We start from the raw sequence: 19,836 nt of genomic DNA, 5'->3' as shown, positions 1-19,836 counted from the left end.
TAACGACAGATGGAAGCACTAATTTTTCCAAATATCGATGACCGCTTTGGGTAGAAATTTTTTAATAAAAGCTATAAAGTCGATCGTCGGCCGAAATTTAAGATATTTTAATTATATGAAAATTACCGAAGACCAAATTATTGCGTGGGCGGAAGGCCCTTTCAACTTTTCTGGCGAATAAAATGGCAAAAAATTAAGGCTTGGAAATAATAATCGGAGGAAATGGTGGAGATTGGCGTCAAAAAGAAATTTTAAAGAAATTGGAAGAAAGAAAAATTTGCCGCAGTCGGCAGGATTCGAACCTGCGCGGGAATATCCCAATGGATTTCAAGTCCATCGCCTTAACCACTCGGCCACGACTGCTCGTCGCTCCTCTTCTTTTTAAACTCTATATCAAGCCACCCTTTCCGCTTCTTGACATTAAAAATTCTGTCAAATTTTTCCATTTTCTTCCGCAACTTTTTCCCCTGGAAATCGAAAGCCTATTAAAAGCCGATAGCCGATGGCCGACGAGAGATGGCGCTCGGTTGCAACCAGCGCCGAATTGAGGCCTTTATTTGCGATTAGATTTTCCAACTTTTTAAACTGATCATTTTTACTCTCCCGAGAAGGGATCTTTTGTTGCAGGGTGGGGGAGATTTCTCAATTTCCGACGGAGATTGGCTAAGAGCTTTCGTAACGCAAACGAGGCTCCAAACCGGAAGAAATTTTTTTGCGGTTTCCGAACTTCCGTTGGTGTCCGGCATTACGTCAGGTCAAGCAAGGAATACGATTGGACAAAATACGAAAGAAATTTTATTTTTATTCGTCTACATTAAAATCTTATGTCAGAGATGGCGATGAATAAAAGCGCCGCTCTCGTATCCGCCTTTTTTTTTAATTAAGCGCCCTCTTTCGGCGCTATTCCAAAGGAGGATTTGAAATCACGCGTTCCGATAAAAGAAAAGATCGATAAATCGAGACCCCTAGGTCCACCTTATCGCCACGCTTCTTCGGTGCTTTCCCTGGCGTTAGAGGGTGGAGAGTTTCGTTCCATTGGTTCTTAAATTAGGATTAATCGGGTTTCCTCCTGTCATTCACCAAAGGTGCACACGCTTCTGGTCGAAAGCCGAGAGGCGGGTGACGTCGCAACCGGTTTAGCCCGGAAGATATCGTCTATCCCGGGAAACACGTCGGGGGCCGAAAGAACTAAAGGGATCTTTAGGGGTCGTCGAACTCTTGTCCCGATCCCACACCTCATAATCCCTCCCTAATATACGGTTGGAAAATCGTTTCTAGCCAAAATTATAGTAGTGCGTTATGACGTCACAGAAAATTTCAAAACTTTTTCTGACGTCGACGAAATGGTTTTCCGGTCTTATTTTTCGAGAAGAGTCGTCCTCTACCTTTGTTAATTCGCGTATTCTTCACCATTAAAATAGCAATGGGTAGTACATCGCCCCAATGTTTCGTACTTTTAAGATATAGAAAAACAAAGAAAGAGACGAAGAAGGGATGAAAACGGTCGTCCCTCGAGAGTTTTTGGGGGGTCGTCGACCCAGCGGCGCGGTCGAGAGGCCCTCCTTCGGGAAGAGGAAACGTCGACCCGAAACCGGAAGAGGCCTTCTTGCCGTTTCTACCTAAGCTTTGGACGCGTCGCTCCCGGAAGCCATCCCACTCGAACGTTTCAATACGGCGCGAATGAGCTGAAGACGGTTGTTATTTTAGGTGCAGAATTTGATTTCGACACGCAAGACCAAGGTCTCCCCTTGGATGAATGGAGCAACCAAGGAGATGCCACCACGCCCATCGGCACTATTCCGGAAATACGTAAAACGTCGTCGTTTTCCGGCCGATCGGAAGGGGTAATGTTGGAGTTTTGGCCGGCGCAACGTCGAGGCGACGGAGCGGAGAAGCGTCCTCGTTAGCAATTTTTTTTTACCAACAAAGGCTTCGACGCTTATCGAATCTCCTCCTTTGTCAGGCGCTCCGACCGATTAAAGGAAGAACAAAGAGGCTTTGTGCACTTAACTATCCCCGATCCGCTCGGTCGATCGGCCAACCCCGGGCTCGGAGCGAAAAGAGACCGAACAGATCCCTCCAAATATTCCTTTGGGAAGGATTCTCGGTGTGGTTATGGCTGCTTTCCCATCGGACCCGTCTACTGATGCGCCGAAATTTGAAAGAAGAGAACAAAAGCCATGACGTAACGAGTGGCCGTGGAACGAAATTACTTTCGGCAGAAAATGGCAAAAGAAAAGATGTTCGGGAAAGGCTTCTCGGATCGGAATGAAAGGCCACGCTTTTCGTGTCGAAAACCATATCGGTTCCGGGTTTGAAAGCGCATTCTCCCCCTGCAAACCTCCCACAGACAGTCGCGCCTTCACCTACTCTTAACTTACTTTTCTTTCGAGTAAATTCCGTAGAAAAGAAAGTGAGGTGAAATTTTGCGGAAGGTGAAAACGGCCATATACCGAAGAACCCCTAGTTACGAACGTTCAACTTACAAAAAATTGATCGTATGTCTGAAACTTAAATTTCGCGCGAATTGTGAAATTCTTGCCGGCCGTGGAATGATGTTGAAGTCACTCTTTAGCTAGTAATAAATAAATTTTTAATAAATAATTAATGTGGGCTTGTTTCTATTGGGTATTGTGATTTTTCGTTTTCGTGCAAATTCTGACGTTCCAAGTCGGTAACTTTGGAGTAAGGCGTTTTTCGCTATTGTTCGCAATTTTTATAAGCTCTTACCATAAATATAATAGTATATCTATCGGTGGAGATAAATGCAAGAAGTTTCGCTCGATTATGGTGGAAACAAAATATGACATTACAAAACTAAGTGCGTTAGGTGAAAAAACCGCTTTGAAACACTCGCTACTAGCGCGCGTAATGTATTTATTAAGTACATTGTAGGATCCAACACTAACAATATGTGGTTATTCTGTGTACAAATGTACTTTCTTGGTTAGTTTTCGACTTACGACAAATCCTCGGAAACCTAACCTGTTCGTAAGTAGGAGAGCGCCTATATTTCTTAGAAATGTGGAGAATAATGATCCTTTGAAGGCTTTCGTCGTCGGAAGACGACTTCTTTTGCACTCCTGGTCTTCTCTCGCGGGATTTTAGAACTACCAACGGATAAGTCTTTTTTTTTTTTTTTTTTTTTTTTCAAGTTAGCCAAGTCGACATGTTCCTTCCACGGTCGGAATGTTTATTTTCTTTCCTTTTCGATATCTCGATCGATTTTTTGTTAGAAATTTGTTGTCGGTCGTTTCTTGAATCTCGTAGCGCTTCGTCCTACCCTTATTTAACGCCCGGAAGAGCCTCTCCCTTTCCATCTGGAAATCAGGATTAAACTATCAATTTCTACAATTATCTGGCATCGAACGATTTCATTTTCTTCAAAGTGGCAATGGAAGTGGGAAATCGGACGTTCAAGAGTTTCGGGAACAGGTAAAAAGTTGGCTTTTCTCGTGTGGAGGAAGCGCCACTTTGTATGGCTTTAAATGCCTATACTGGGTTCTCTGTCGTAGCCGTGCATATCTGCTACGACAGAACCCGGTATAGGTATATATACTCGTTATTCCGAGGAATAACGAGTTTTTGGCTAGGAAATTCGGTTTAAAATCTAAAACAGCCTTTTCGGAAGAAAATAACTTTACAAACAAATTTTGTGACTTAACGAATATGGAAGGATTAAAAGGCCCGTACTAAATTACAAAATACGTCACTTGTAGTGTTTCTTTTCTTCCTCCGGACCAATTCTCGTTCCGCGCCATCGACGTCTCTAACGTTCGCACCTCGATCGGAATCAAAGAATGCTTCAATTCTTCTTTACTGCGCGTTGTATAGGCTAAGGGCCCATACATTCTTTTCTTTTAAATTTATTAATTTTACATAACAACTTTTACAATTTTAATCGTTAGATATAACTTCACACAGACATTCATTTGCGGCGATTAAATTGCGTCGTTCCGAAACTTGACCAGAGAAAATCTCTCCATTTTATCGTGCCACCTTCTTTACTATTTCAAAGACTGTAAAGCGGGTTGCAGTATAAAACCGGGAAAGTTTCTCCCGAAATCTTTGTTTACCGTCACCGAATTAACAAAGGTTATCCGCTATTTCTGTTCTACGGCAAAGGGGCGTGGGGGTCGGATAGTCCCCGGGGACACACCGAGATACCGGGGGGCCCGGGGCACGACCGCCATTCAAGGTCGATGGGAATTAATAAGGACTTATCGGCGTCGAGAGAAACAATGGTCGATGGGCGATAAGACGGGGGGCGGTGGCAATTAAAGAAGCGCGGTAAACCCCGTCGTCCGGGTTACGACCGCGTCAAGGTGACGGGGTCGTCGGCGGTAATTATTGGCGTCCCGGCGGCCGTCAAGGTGACGAGAAACGAACGGTGGCCGCTCGCGACGCCGAACTCTCGTCCCATTGGACGAAAATCAACGGCTCCCTTTCTTACACTCTGGTGGCGCCTATTTCCCAAACGCGTTACGTCATTCGAATCCGTCTTTACGCGTTCGAGTCGAATGGTGGCTGTTAATTAAAAATAGAGGCCGAAAGGAACACTTTACCCCACGAAACTCGGTTCCAACCAAAACCTAGGTCGGTCCGATTCCGGTGACGTAATTATAAACATGGCGAGAGTACGAAATGGATCAATTTTGGACGTTAGAAAAGCAATTTTTTGTTTTTTTTTAATACGTAGAAAAGCGACTAGTGTGACGCGCGTCTACTGAGTCGTCCGAACGACGCCGTCCTCCACGTGCTATTACGTCATCGTTAATTTAAAAAAATAGTTTCTTTCCATCCCATCGTTCTGATTTCGTTTTATTTTCAATTTTTACAAAATATTCCGCTGGATAAATTAAGGGACGATTTTCTTCTGAATTAAGTTTTCAGAAACTTTTTAAAAAGTGCAATCATTTGCGTATTTTAGTTGGTGCGGACGATCGAGTTTGAAAGGTAAAAGCGTCGGAAGAGTAATTTTGACTCTATTAATAATTAATAATAACTGAACGGTCGGGTGTAAATTTTGTCCGAGAGACCTCCTCTCTCTTCCCGTGACTCACTGCGACGGACGCCGACCGGTCTGGATGACGTCATCCGACGCTATTTTGGAATTGGTACGCATGCGCGGTCGAACAACCCAAGCCCAAGGCCTCCGTGGCGGGAAAAGGATACCGTTTCGAGAAACGTGGCGGATCTGAGGACATTTTGATAATGATAAATAGGAAAAATAGAATTCGATCGAATCGTTCTCATTTAAAATATCTATTTTAAGCGGATAAATTTTGTTTTAAAAATAAGCGTGGGAACTTTTCCATTTTTCTGTACATTTAAAATTTCCGTATCGCGTTTTGTAAACGGCCGTAACGATGGCGGAGAAAATTACGTCACGTGGTACAATTCCGATACGTTATTCGAGGAACGACGTTAACAAAAATTAATTATTTTTTATAACATTTTAATCCAATTATTATTTTTTAATAATACGATTGAGCTTTAAAGCAAAACATTAATGCGATAAGAGAACGGAGTCGCGCCATCTAGCGACGAATTCCTGTATCAAGCCATTAATGAAATAGACGGAAGGAACGTCGGGTCGGAAGATGGTGAGTGGAGTCCGGAAGTATCGAACATCTGTCGCTGTTTTTCCGAGGGCGAGAACAACGCGGACAAAAAACTCGTTCTCTTCCTCCAGAATTCGACTCCTTCCGTATTTGGTTCCATTTCGACGTTTTATCTTTGGTGTTTCTGGTATGGATAGATGTGAAAGTAGATATGGGATGTCGAGAGGGAGACCCCGAACGACCGGTCGACAATGTTCCCTCTAAGCTGCGCGGCCGCGCACTGCTCAAATTGTTGCCGCGCATGAGAATTTATGTGCCGCGCAGGCGAGCATGCACACTGATTTGAATTATTGTCTACTTATTTCTCACTCTGTCTGCAACATGATTGTTGCTACGTATATTTCGATTAAATACATTAAATCATTGACAAAAGATACTATTTTGTATGGAAGTATGTTTTAAAATGAATTTTAATCTCTACTTTATAATTAATTATTTTAATTTTTATAGGAAAAAATAAGATTTTATATATATATATATATATGCTCAGAAAAATGTTTTGCTCAGAGAAGTACATGTTCCGCTCAGCTACAATAAAAATTAGAAGGAACATTGCCTGCCAGTCGACGTAAAAATTCGTTTTACTGATATTCAAAAAGTCTCATTTTCTTCTATGACGTTGTGGAAGGAGTAAAGAGACGGGCGTGATGGGACCTGCAATCAACTTCCTCAACCTCTTTTCCCAATTTGCAATCGAAATTCTTCCATTCTCGGCACCCACGATAATTGGCTTTGTTGGGAACGATGGTTGGCCCCTTCCGAAAATGTTTATCGACGTTCCACTCTTTCCTTCGTTGAAATCTTGGTAGCCAGAAAACGACGTAACCCATTTAAATTGACTTTTTAGTAAAAATTTGTCACGTAAGAATCTAGTGACGAGTAAGCTCCTCGCTTAAAATTTATCTTGTATTCCGTTTTTCCACCCGCGAAGAAATTCGCACAAGAGCGAGAAAGCGTCGTGTAATCGCGCGCGATCCGAGAAAAGAATCTTAATCCGTATCGACCGACCCCCACGGATCGGTCGGAGGAGACGAACTTGGTTTCCGATGCGTCATTGGTCTGGGAAGGAAACAAAAACAATTACACGAAATATTCTGGAGAATTGTGTAAATTGCGGCTTTTAAGCTATGTAAAAACTACAATAATTGTTCTTTCGAGGGGGGAGAAATAAGATTGGTCCGAAAATTCTCGAATGAAATCTTCAAAAACAAATAAGGTCGAGTACAAAAATAGAATTTTCGGGAGGATAATTAGGGTCCGGTGGCCGTCCCGGAAGCGCTCGGGCGTCACGCGCGGCCCCGAGGTAAAAAGTATTTCCGGGACTCCGCCCCTTCCCGTCGTCCTTACACCGGCCAGAACAATAGACTCTTTTCCTCCCGGGTTCTACAAGATTTAACGTCTCGCGCCCGACGAGATTATATGACGCTTTTGACGGAAGTGACGAGAAAACCGAGTGGACCGTAATCGGTCAGAATTCATAGAATTAAACCATCTCGTTCGTTGGATTCGTATTGTATTTTCGCTACTCTTAAAAAAAGGAAGATTTAAAAAATGGCCACCGTCCGGCAGCGAGAAAGCGTTGCGTGGCGCCACCGTCGTAGAAAAAAGCGGCAGGTGCCCGAAACGGAAGTCGGGAGAATCGGATAACAATTAGGCGAGTTCCCTGGCGGGAAAGAAATGGGGAGAAGATCCCTAACAGCCGCTAATGGCGGAGATCCCGTTCTCGTCGGAAAGTTCTCCAGGGGAATCTTCTCGGGTCCTCCGAAGACGTAAAAAAACCCATTCTCTCTTCCCCGGGGAAGGGAGACGACCTTCTGGCAGAGCCAGGGACGAACTTCCGGTCTATTTGGCGCAGTTGAAAGAATCCAAGAACGAAGATTTAAGGTAGAGGGAGGAAGAGAAAAAGTTTTATCTCGGCTCGAATTACGTAAGATTTCCCGTTCCGGTCGATCGCTTCCTCTTCCGGGACGAAAGGATTTGCGTGGGAACGTCGCTCCTCCCTCCGCGTTTTCCGACGAATCCGCTCCTTCCGACGATAGCTAACGGGAGGGAGTTTTCTGGTTCATCCGATTTATTCTACGTGCCGATCCTCCTGTTGTCCGTCTCCGCCCTCGAGAAGACGAATCCGAAAAGTTCCGGAAGAGAAGAGGAAGGACTTTTTAACTGAGAGCCGCCCCCAGTTATCGAAAAAAGAGATTTTTTAGCGTTGGCCCGAAAATAAAACAGGAAATCGCTTTAAGTATCCAGGTGTTGGTTCTACATCCGGAAACGGCTACTTTCTTATTGTTCTTGCATTAGTTGGAGAGAGCGGCCCAATTCTCAGATAGGTGACTCGGAAGGTTCGTTCAAAAACCGAGATCATCGATCATTTATTTGTAATTCGGAGGGGCGACAAAGATTTCCTCCCATTCGGCGCTCCTCGCGTTTTATAGAACCAATGGTAATTTCATCTTCGGATCCGAATCCGCCGTCTTATAATTTAAGACGTCTACGATCGTTGTTTGTTTGTTAAGTTATGGCAACACGTCTGCTTAGGGGGGATGCCTTCCGGGAGGTCTTTTAAGGGAAACTGGCCGCTATTTAGGCCGTTACAGACGTGGAGAAAACCCGGAAAACTCCACGTGGCCAGCCCGTCCGACGTCGACGGTCGACTGGACGCATTATCCGTGACGAAAAGTTCTAAGCAGAGGGAACCAATTTTATTCCTTCCGTTCTCCTCGTATTTATTAATGAAATAAGACGTAAATTCGCTTCGATTTAGTCGCATTCCGTTAGAAGCAAACGGAGGCAAATTCGAGTTGTTTTCTCTTCCGGCGAAAACGGAGTCCCGGATATTTCCTACGCCCGTAAAGAAGCGGAGGGATATTCTCTCCTGCCTACTTTCGGCAGTTATTTGGTTATCTTTGACTTGTCATCGGTAAGAAAGGAGCCGTAAACGTTGCCGAGAAGGAAAGTAACGACGACCTATTTCTTTTTAAAACTCGGAGAAAGAAGATCGTGATCTCGGCAGTTCACGCGTGACCGAACTTATTAAAGTCGTGACGTAGTCCCACTCTTTGGCTTTAACACTTACGAACGTCACTCGGTCGCAGTTCTCGGACCTACTTCGCTCGTAATTCAACAATTCGTGTCGAAGATCCTATTACCAAATTTTCGATTTAAAACAGAAAAAAAAAGGCATTTGGGAGCATTTATTTGCAAAATTTGCGTTTCGAAACAAATTTTGCGTCAGGAGCGCCTGTTCGTTAGCTTTGGAGCGTTATCGCTAACGTTATTCACTCAATTATTATATTTTTAAATGAGAAATTGGAGTGTCGAAGGGCGGTTACGCCTCCCACCTCGCGAGACTGTTCGTTTTCCCCGAAATGATACCTTTTGATGACTGGCTAAAGGTTTAATTAGAGAAATGGAGGTCACGTGAACAATTTGGTTTCGTTTTCGGTACTCTCGCAATTTCTAGTATTTCTTGCAATCAACGCGACATGCCGCGTTTTGCCCCTCACCTCTTTTCTAATTATCGCAGGAAACTAAAGCTGAATTTTTTGTGCAGGAAAAATGGTTAACGCCAACAAAAACGGTGTCGTCTAATTTGGGAGCGAATTTTCTGGGTTAAAGGTCCTCCTTTTTCCTCCGCAAAGTAGCTACTCTTCTAGCGCTGTTACGCGTCGATAGGGTCGGTGCGCGACCGACGCGATCGTATTCTTCTCTTAACAACAATTAGAAAGTTTCCTGTTGTAAACGAGTCAAACCGGCTTCTGGCTGGCAACACTCTCCAAACGACCACTTATCTTCTCAATTCAAAAGTAACTCGTCTCGCCTTTTCCGTTCCGAAATTACGCCACATATCTCCAAAATTTCCTTTCACTTTTATAAACAATTAATTTCTATTATTAGCGCGCGCGCGAGGATTAATTTCCCTTCTCACCAAAGGGCGTTTGGACAGAGTATTAAATAATACGCAGAGAAAGATGGCGAAGGAGCCGTTGGTAAAAGAAATTCGCTCCGCTCTTCCTTTTACTAATTTCGAAGAAGAGAAAGATTTAATTATTCCGAGTCGTGTGACGTTTTTGCCAACGAGAAGACCTCCGAAACGGTCGGTCCCCGAGCCGTTTCGGAACCAGCGTCTTTTAATTAAGTAGAGAAAATTTGAATATCGATCGAGAGAAAGGAAATTCGTTTATTAAAAGTGGAAATTCGCGGAAAATATTCCGCTCGTTCTTAAGGCAGAGCGCGATTTTATGTGCAAAGAAAAAAGGTAGGAGAGAGAGGAGGTTGGCGATTGTAATCGTAAAAGCACTTATCTCTTACGACCAGGTGAAAGCCGGTGCAGGTGTGTCTTTTGACGAACATCCGAGCGTGTAAACAAAGTAATAAGATATAAATGTATCCTCCGGACCAACAGACGTCACGCTCTTGCTCAAACGGCTTTTTCTACCTTTGCCGACGAATTAATAATTACGCTCGAATGACGTCGAACCACTCTTCTTATTACGAATTCGGCTCCGACATTTGATTATTCTTGTTAAATCCCAACGTAATTCGTGTCGTCGATCACATTTAAGACCCTTTTAAAGCACCAGGTTGGTTTCGTAGGCGGATTTAAACGAAAATATCAATGTAAAATTACGCTTTACGCCCTGGAAATCTCAAATATTTTTACTGCTCGAGTCTGGCTAACGTGGGTAAAACTTTTAAGAGAGTATCGTAAGGAGTCGACGGAACAAAAGAGAGTCCCGTTCACTTCCTGTCTTCTCACACAAGACTTCCGTTTTACCCCTATTCATCCTTTCCACACGGCACCCTCGATCTGCAAGTAGTTCTCAGGAAGAGCAAACTCGACTTCATTGTCGACGTCTTTACAAACTCTCTTACGTCACAATATATTACTATTAAAGTAATGTTAAACGTAAGGTGGCTCGCGACCGACGCTTGTTTTTCTATCGCTGTTCCGACGCTCCTAACTCTCGTTATTAAATATTTACTTTCGAATTTAACAAGAAATTACTTTCAAAAAAACATACGATAAGCTTGGCTTTGGCAATATCGTCCGTCCGTTCGTCTGTCGACTTTAAAATGTATGAATATTAAATTACTAATTATTTCTTCTATGCTCTATAAGTATAGAATTAATAGTAAATACATTTCTTTCAAAATTTTTGCTTTCTATAACGCAAACCTCATTATAAATGAAGTCATGTGCCAAGAAAGTTTTCTTCTTTTGCCCCTTCAAGCTCTTTATTTTTTTATTTCTTTGGGGAATTTCGGCAAACTAAAAATACGAAGAATCATTTTTGAATATCGCAAAATGGGGGACAAGGTTCGTTTAAAATCTAAATGTCAATGCGAATCCCGGTCGTCTCCCTCCCAATCAATACGACATAAGAAAGGAAACTACGTCATTACGTATCATCGCTCCCTGTGACGTCGACAAAGTCGATGATCGAAGGAGGCAGTTTCTTGACCAATTCTTCATCGTTTTCGTACGATACTCAAAGATAGGAAACGTTAAAACGCTCTAAAAACCCAAATTAGCTTAGGTAAAAGTGAATAAAGCGATAGAGAAAATTAAGAAAAACATCTAAAACAAGAAATTAGTATATAAATTACATGTTTAACAAAGGAAGAAACCGAGATTGGAGACACACTTGGGATCGGAAACTGAACGCAGTTCTTCTCTTCATGTTCAGTTTACTGTTCAGTAGTTTTCTGAACAGTTTGGATCGAACTGAATGCATTTTTCTCTCTACATTCAGTATTTTTGTGCAACGATTTTTGGCCATTGACTAGAACACGAATTAATTTTTTTTACACGATTCGGTCGATTAATAGCAGCCGAGAAGCTAAAATGAGAGACCGTATGCTAAATTTGTAGGAGAAAGTAAAAATTTAGACACAATTCTTAAATAGAAACGAGGACAAATATAAATTTCATGCCATTTAACAGAAGAAAGCTTGTTATAAATTTTGAAACGAGTTCAAAGATTCTCGGAAAGAAATTAGCTCCATCAAATGTCCACGTTTTAAAAACGAAAAGATCGAATTTACAGGCGCGTGTCCCTCTTCTTGAGAGAGTAGAAAACAAACAAATTGATTTTTATCGTCATTAAATATTAAAATCAACTTAAGTAAATTAAGATTGTCTTCCAAGGAAATAAAATTAGTTAAATTAGTTGAAATAATTACCGACGCAATAACAATATAAATAAAATGACACGTTTAATGAAAATTGATATTAACCTCGGTAATAAATTTCTGCATTTTAGAATTAAACCGAGTTTAAAATAATATTTAATTGAATATGGCAACGCAACACACGGTCGATCTAACAATGGAAGGGGAAACTGGCTCCTATTTAGCGTCAAGAAACCCGAAAAATTCAGCACGTTGGTCAGGCTCGGCCCTCGTGGATAATTAAATTCTAAATGTATGCCGTTGTATACACGTCTCTTCAGAAATAAAGGAACCAGACGGGACGTGTGAGATACGAACCCACGACTTTCGTTAAAGCTGGTAGATGAAGCAATAATTCACTGTTATGGACAAGATAGTACCGTTCTAAAGCAATGCGTTTCTCTAGATGACGTCGTCGGGCGTAGTACAGACGTCATACATCTTTTATGACGTATACAACGCGTAATGAACGTTTGCACGACGTTCTTCAATACGCAACTTTCACTTCTTACCGTAGATCATGGGCACGCGCGGACCCAATTTTGGTAAAAATGTTTTTTGTGTTAATTGCCTTATTTAAATTCACTGTTTTAATTACTTTAACATAGTTTCGTATGGTTGGAATTGAAGACAAAAATTCGCTTAACGTCCACACGACATATTTTATACAACGCTGCAGCCCGTTTAGAAACAATTGAACCCAATGGGCCTCAGGCAACACTTAATTCGTGCAACATTTAGGTAAGCAGTTTATTCTACAAACAATTTCCTTCTATTATTGTCATTGGATCCTATAATATTCTGAAACTTTTGAAAGACCCTCAATGTTCTGTAACCATAGAAAATAGCAAAAGTATAAGGGCAGGGCGCAGCATTTACTTAGGAAAATTATTTGACAGACGTTACTATACTATACTTGGGTACAAAACCTGTTTTTTCGGAATCGGGAAGCAAAACCAATAACAAATTCGCTAAATTTCAAAAGTTATTTTATTTTTTATCATCAAATTTAAACGCCATATCGTAATTCAATGCATAAAACCATATTGACATAGATTCGAGGTAATTATTTATTTAAATTACAGCGGAATTACTCGGAATTTGGCGCGTGTACTGCGTACAAATACAAATAGGGACATTGAAGATTCTGGGTTTTGAGGGATTTCAAAGGGAAGAGCCGAGGTCGACGTCATATCGATAAAATAATTGCATTAAAATAATTGGAACACGAAGTAACCTTAACTAACCTAACTCGGTGTAGCGTCGTGCGCCGGTTCGTTGACCCGTACGGGACCGGATAAAGAAAGATAGCCCACTTCCGCTAACTGGTTCCATTTCCATATAAAATAATGCGCGAAACCTTTTTTAAGTTGCCATTTTCCTAAATAAAGGCCGCGTGGCCACGTGTATTGTTTTTAAGGTCACCAAACTACCTCCTCTTCCTACAAATTTTCTTCTTTAAGTGACGAACGTGGCGCCGATTTCGGTCAAAATTACCGATTATCTTTCAAATTAAATGGGAAAAAATATACCGTAACTGTTACTTTTTAGCATATATTGACGATAAATTAATTCGATACCTGATACGTTTAAACTGGACACCCCGGAGTTACGTCGTCGTACAGTCGCGACGACAGCTTTATATCTAAGGCTGAAATAAGGGGATCTGCATAAGAAACGAGAGAGATGCAGTAAGACACTTTGACACTCGCGTATTTTTTTCACTTTGACTACGTAACAAAGGTTGTCCGAAAATCTGAAGTGGCGTACGAAAGATTTAAGGTTAGAGAGCTTCCTACTCCTTAAGTAGGAAGCTCTCTAACCTATTTACATTGTCTTACTCGATGCATTAAGTAGGCGAGAGACGATTACAGCGATATTTATCGCTCCTTCGTTATTACGAAAGTCTCTTTTTCCGCCGTCGTTACTCCACTCAGAAATTTAAGACCGAAGACGAGATTCTATTATCGCCTCCTTTAAAACCCTAACCGAAAAAGTTTCCCATTCGAAAGAGCGTAATTGGGTTATAACTTTTTTCTGGTTATTTTAAATCTTGTTGCTTACAAAATTTCTTAATGTTTTTAGTTTTAGTTTCGGAAATAAAACCAAGAAAATTCGAGAATTTGGAAAATCGTTTCTAAGTGCAATTATTTAAAGTTTGTTTTATTTAGAACGTTTTACGCGCATTCCACCAAAATCAAACAGAAAATAATTATTTCAGCTTGGTTTGATAGGATGCGGCATCGCGCGCACGATCTGCCAAAGAGGGGCATCTCTAGGGGAAAACAGGCTCCCCCTATTTACATGAAGAAAATATAGAAAAAACCTCCACGTTATTGAGGCGCGAACCCGCAACCCAATCGCTAGTGTTTGGTAGTTTTATCGACTTGTTACCACGCTAACAATTATGGAAATTTTATGTTTCTTAGCACGAATTGTTTAAGATCAGACCATTAATATCTATTCTGATTGAACTTTTCAGGATTCCTCAATAAAATAAAAACGAGGCAGATATTTCGGCCATCAAAATGGATTAGATGGATACCTTCCTTCTTAATTTCCCAAAAATGTCCAATGCCTAATTTTCTGCCTATTCGTACATATGGAAACCAACGTTACGTGTTACGAATAAAATTTATCATAAATCGCATAATATCATTTTTAAAAAATGCCATCAAACTCACAATTGACCATTTATAGTGATCTGCCACTAACAAAAGTAAATCTTGTCGAGTTTTCAAAACTTCTGGTCTATTGCAAGTTGCTGAATTGTGCCGTATACTTGGTAGCTTCAAATAGTAACGGGCACGAACAAAATGAGAATATTGTAGAATAATTCTCAAGTATCTGTTCAATAGACAGTTAACAAGTTATTTCTCACCTGGTTTGGCCCTATGTTTGTGTGTACACTCGCCTTTGCCGCTCGAATTTCTTCCTTTGTGGAAGGTAAGCAGAATAAAATCCATTTTACCAATTTGTAAATTACTTCATTTATCTTAAAATCGGTACTCTTGGCCTATCTTTATTAAAGATAAAACCCACTTTTGTTGTCTGTACTGTAATTTCTCCTTCGTATTGCAGTTATACAATTAACGAATGGAGTAAATAAAAAATTCCTTTAGCAAAAATCGTTTATTCTTAACAAAACAAAAAGCAAAATTGGAGAAAAGTTTTCTAGAAAATTTATTACGTCGGGTAATTTTCCGATAGATATTCTTCCGAAGAGGAGAACGTCGCTGGTTACGTGGGGGTCAAATTGTCAATTTTGTTAGGGAAACGCATCGGAAGAAAACTGCAGAAATCCATTATTTCGGTTTGGAAACTCAACTTATGCAATTACTTTTTTTCCTTTTAGTCTTTACGTCGGAAAGGGGAGGAAATTGCTTTTAAAAACATAATTAGAAGGACATTGGCTTACTGTGTTTCGTACGCGACCGCAGTTAATCTAAGAAAAAAAGAGTTACACTTAATTCCGCTTTGGGAAAATGCCCAAATTCGTATTTCAGCACGAGGGGAACGAACTAACGACAGCCTTTCTTTGCCCAATGCTAAAATTCGCTTCAAAAAATACTCAATAGTTAATTTATTTTTGCCCAAAATGATAATTTTTAACATTAAAAATTTCGAGAGAATTTAACGTCTACTCTCCTGCAGATTGCAGACCAATTTTTACTATCGTTTTGCCGTTTTCATCGTAAATTTCCCACAAAAAATGAATTTTGTTTTGAACATCTACGTACTGTACCATTTGTAATACATTTAATTACAATAAAACTGCTTTTTAAATACACAATTCTTTAGTTTCGTCTTTTATACAGAGCATTAAAAAAGAGTCGTTATACCCACATATCGCTGGCAATTTCAATAAACCTAAATTTCGATCGGCACTCACTCTCGCGTCCCTTTTCTTTGCAAGTTTAAATCCCTGAAAAAATTTTATAAGCGTTATAAAAGTATACATTAAACTTGGCCAAATGTTACACAAATTCCATCGCTCTCCACTCCGAAACTCCCGAATCTACCTTAAAAAAGGCGTTTAAAAAACACACACAAGAGGATGCGGGTTCGAATCTCCGCTCCTCTCCTCGTATCGTAAACGTGGTTGAAAATAAAGACATGACAAAAATTAAGTGTTAAGTGCTTGGAGGAAATAAACACCAGGCAAAAAGTTTTAAACAGATCTATTTTTATAATTCCTGTACAACAAACGATCCACCAATGCAAAGAAAATATTCTACGGACGTAGCTGCCATGGTTACGCATCGCTCGAGGGGGGAATATAACTAGTTTTTTTGAAAAGTTCGTGGAAAATAATCTAAGTCATTCGAATTTCGGTAAAAATAACGATAAAGATCTATAGAACGAGGCGAATTTAGGAACATCCATCTGTATATGCACGTATACAGCTCTTGTCGTGTGTGTGTGTGTGTGGGGGGGTTTAAATAACCGGTGGAAAAAAAGCACAAAGCAGCAAAATACAGCCCGATACCTCGAAGAATTTTTTCTTTACACTTTTTATATTTACAGTCGATTATTTTTTGTTGCGTTTTATCACTGGCTCAGGCACACGAGGATTTCGGGGAACCGACCGGGCCGGAAGCTAGTTTGTTATTTTTTAAAGAATTCTCGACCGTCCACTTCCGGAACGTCCTCCGCTCTTCCTTTTCCTTCTGCCGCGGTCGCGCCGACGTTTTCGGACAGAAAAGATGAAAAAATAATTATATATTTTTCAACATTTTTTAGCGTTTCTTCGGCAAGGTCCTACGAATTTTCTTCTCTCCGGGCGTTTCGTTGGGCGACGGACGAAGAGCGCGCGCTGCACTCTTCCGCCAAAAACGTCCAATCACAGACGGAGGCGCCGCTCCTTCTATTTGACGTCTTCGGTCTTCCGGTCGTCGGCGTCGTCCCGCCCTCTGTCGCGGAAAAATCCGAAACTGGTGCGGCACTCGCGCACGGTGACGGTGACCAGGTTGGCGGTAACGTCGGTGATGAAAATCTGGTCGACCAAAGAGTTCTGTTTGCGCCAGAAGTCCGGGGGACTGGGAGGATGGCACTTGCCGCTGAGAGCGGGACTGACGGGCAACGCGGCCGACGCGTTGACGTTCTTCGACTGCAGCAGCGTCTTCTGTCCGTCGGCCCGGGGCGCCGCCCGAACCGAAACTTCGTTCTTCTCGGCCGTCTCGTCCACGTTCTCGCGGTCCGAGTTGTCGTCCTTGGCGCCCTCTTCCGGACCGCCAGTCGGCGCGCTCTTTCTCGAATCGTCCGTGCCTTTCGGCGCCGATCGCTCGTCGCTCGCTCCTATCTGCGTCGACACAGACTTGTGTTGCGTGGCGGGCGCCGACGACGGCGGCGGCAGCGGCGGCGGCGGCGGCGCCTCCTCTTGCACTCGTCCGCCAGTCGCCGCAGTCTGTTGTTGGCCGCTTTTGGACGCGGTCTTGCCGGTGGCGGCGCGCTTGGCCGCCGCCGCCGGCGTCTCGAGCGACGCGTCGGCGCCGCCGTCGACGGTGGACTCCGGCGCCGATTCGGGCACCGCCTCTTTCGTCACCTTGGCCATCTTGACGGCCGGAACCACCGTCTCCTCCCGTCTTCCGGTCGGCACCACGCCGACCGCCCGCAGCACGGCCGGATCCGAGAGTTGCTCCTTAGCGCAGTCTCCGTTCTTCCTTTTGGTCGCCTCCTTCTTGGCCGTCGCTTCGCATGTTTCGCTTCCATCGACGCTCGGCTCGTCACGGGGCGCGGCGGCAGAGGCGCCCCGCGTCGCGCCCGCCTGCTGAGGTTGCTGCTGATCTTGCGCCGTCTCTAGTTTGGTAGTTTCCGTCGCCGGTCGTCCGTCCGCGGCCTCGCCGCAACTCTGCCCGAGACAAAACAAAGAGTTTAGTTGGCGTCGCCCAGCGGCGACGGCGCGGAGCCCGAAATGTCACCCACCTGCGTTCGTTCCTTCTTGGGTTTTGGTCCTTTCTTGGTCGAGTCTCGTTCTTTTTGGCTACAAAATCAAAATTTCCATTAAGCCTCGTCCCGCCGGCGGCCGGGCGAAGCGACGCTCCGCGCGCGGGACGAGAGAAAGAAAAGCGCCACTGCGCGGCCGCCGCCGATCCGACAGCCGCGCCGGGTCTCGACCGGCCGTCCGGACGACGAGGCGGTGCGCCTGCGCGGCGCCATGTTGTTGGCTTACCTCGCTTCGAAGGCTTCCAGCAACCTAACGTCCAAAATGTTCTCTTCCGGTTCCCAAGTGTTGTATCTGAAAGGACACCGGTCTTAATAACTCCGAGGCTTCAAGGGGGCAACGAAACTTTGGATGATGTACTCACTTTGGACTCCAACCTTTCCACTTGACGAGGTACTCCACTCGGCCCTGTAAGAAGGCATCTGGTTAGTCGACATGGTCGCTACGGTGCGCGAGCCATTTCGCGTCCTTTTTTTACCTTTCTTATGCGCTTCTTCTGTATACATTCGGCGGCGAACACCCTTTCGCCCACAGAACTGAGTTCCATGTTAGTCGTCGACACAGCTGTATTTTCGGATGACGCCAGAGTGAACCGGTTTGTTTGCTATCTCGCTGGCCAAGACTACGATTCAGCGTTCACGCCGACTCCGTGACGGTGACTGGCCGCTTGACGTCACTTTATCTCCTCCTATGTCCCACAGTTCGCAGCGCGCTTTCCGCGCCTCGCCATTGGTCCGTCGGCCTTGGGTGTTATCGGTGGGTGTCGATGTGTTGGATTTTCCCCCTTTTCTCTAAATATTAAGTCGGAAAATAATGCGACTCCATTCGATATTATTCCTCCTTCCCTCCTTTATTATCATTACAATTTTATATAAAAATCACTTTCCCGTCGTTTGTTTAATTAAATATTTTTTTTTATTTCGATTAATAAAACCGTTTTCAAAATTATCAATTAAATTTTTAAATATAAATTTTTACAAAATTAAAATTATTTATTTAAACAAGCATTAAAATCAAATTATTTTCATTTTTTTCTAGAATTAAAAAACAAGTTTTCTAAATTAAAAAATGGAGTATAATGTAATAAATATTTTAATAAATTTAAATTTATTTAAAAGCTATTTACTCAATTTAAAGTTTGTTATATATTAAATGTAATAGAATAAACTCCAGTATTTTGTTCGAAAAATATTTCCATTAATTAATTTAAGAATTTAACGATAAAAATCGCTAAGGGCGCAGTTGGAAGGGGCTCGAAGGACCGTTCGCGAGTGATTAAGTGGAGCAGATATTCGGCCCGAGTTCGCAATGGCAAATGCGTTTTCCGTCCTCAATAATTTTCAAATTGCGCTCTTTTACTTTTACTTTTCTTGGTCTAAATTCTATCGATTTTCCGATTTGGACGGATCGCGGGATTTTCCTCGGTGAACGATTCGCATTTTACCACCGAAAACATCCACTAAATAATGGCGGCCGATACGTAAATTCACTAAAAAATGCGTAAACGTCACCTCCGACGTCATAAATATCGACTGCCCTTTTTTTTTTTTTTTTTTTTTTTTTTTGCAAAGAACAAGTTGCCCTTTCACTTATATTTTCGAATAAATTATTATTATTTTTGCACAAATTGTCAAGAATTGTGTAAATTTAATTTGAATTATTCTCTATTATTATTTTTTTACCTTGGAAAATTTTTCCGCCGAATGAGATAACGAGTTGAGTAGGATTTGGTTGGGTTTGATGAGATGATGCAACACATGGGCGATCTGCCAAGGGGGTGCCTCCTGGGTGGACTTTCTATAGGAAACTGGACTCTATTTAGGTGTTAGACACGCGAAGAAAACCCGGAAAAGTTCACGCGACAGCTCGTTGATCAGGCGTGAACCCGCGACCATAACTATCTGCTTCATCTAACTCGGCCAGTGGAGTAAGGTAATTTCCCTTTGCCGTTGCCTAAAAATTATAAAACAGAAAAGAGTGACGAGCCGAAAATACGATTGGCTTAAATGCAATATTAAATACAAGACAGCGGTCGGCCACTATTAAAAGAAATAATGGATCGAAGAACGTTCTTGCATCCATACGCGCTTCTCTAAT

At 42.5% G+C, this 19,836-nt stretch overlaps 1 protein-coding gene and 1 non-coding gene across 2 annotated transcripts; both read right to left on the bottom strand.

Annotated features, from left to right (window-relative positions):
* Positions 1-281: 281 nt before the first annotated feature.
* On the bottom strand, positions 282-363 carry TRNAS-UGA (transfer RNA serine (anticodon UGA)). The gene has a single exon. It is a non-coding gene; the product is annotated as a tRNA-Ser (tRNA).
* A 15,598-nt stretch (positions 364-15,961) lies between these two features.
* Positions 15,962-18,553, bottom strand: LOC136982475 (chromobox protein homolog 8-like). The gene is made up of 5 exons (XM_067278965.1): positions 18,218-18,553; positions 18,104-18,147; positions 17,968-18,033; positions 17,721-17,778; positions 15,962-17,646 (listed from the first exon to the last, which is right to left on the bottom strand). The coding sequence occupies exons 1-5, from the start codon at positions 18,284-18,286 to the stop codon at positions 16,663-16,665; spliced, it is 1,221 nt and encodes a 406-aa protein (XP_067135066.1). The 5' UTR covers positions 18,287-18,553; the 3' UTR covers positions 15,962-16,662.
* Positions 18,554-19,836: the final 1,283 nt, after the last annotated feature.

Source organism: Centruroides vittatus, unplaced genomic scaffold (genome assembly GCF_030686945.1).
Source record: "Centruroides vittatus isolate TY-2023 unplaced genomic scaffold, ASM3068694v2 contig_846, whole genome shotgun sequence".
NCBI lineage: Eukaryota > Metazoa > Arthropoda > Arachnida > Scorpiones > Buthidae > Centruroides > Centruroides vittatus.
The sequence above is the reverse complement of the archived record's forward strand: the minus strand, read 5'-3'. Positions and strand labels throughout refer to the sequence as shown.

Excerpts from the sequence above, each read along its gene's own strand:
- LOC136982475 (XM_067278965.1), bottom strand. The coding sequence starts at position 18,286 with ATGGAACTCAGTTCTGTGGGCGAAAGGGTGTTCGCCGCCGAATGTATA. Across the intron at positions 18,148-18,217 it reads AGAAGAAGCGCATAAGAAAG|GGCCGAGTGGAGTACCTCGT; the intron begins GTAAAAAAAGGA and ends GCCTTCTTACAG. Across the intron at positions 18,034-18,103 it reads TGGAAAGGTTGGAGTCCAAA|ATACAACACTTGGGAACCGG; the intron begins GTGAGTACATCA and ends GTGTCCTTTCAG.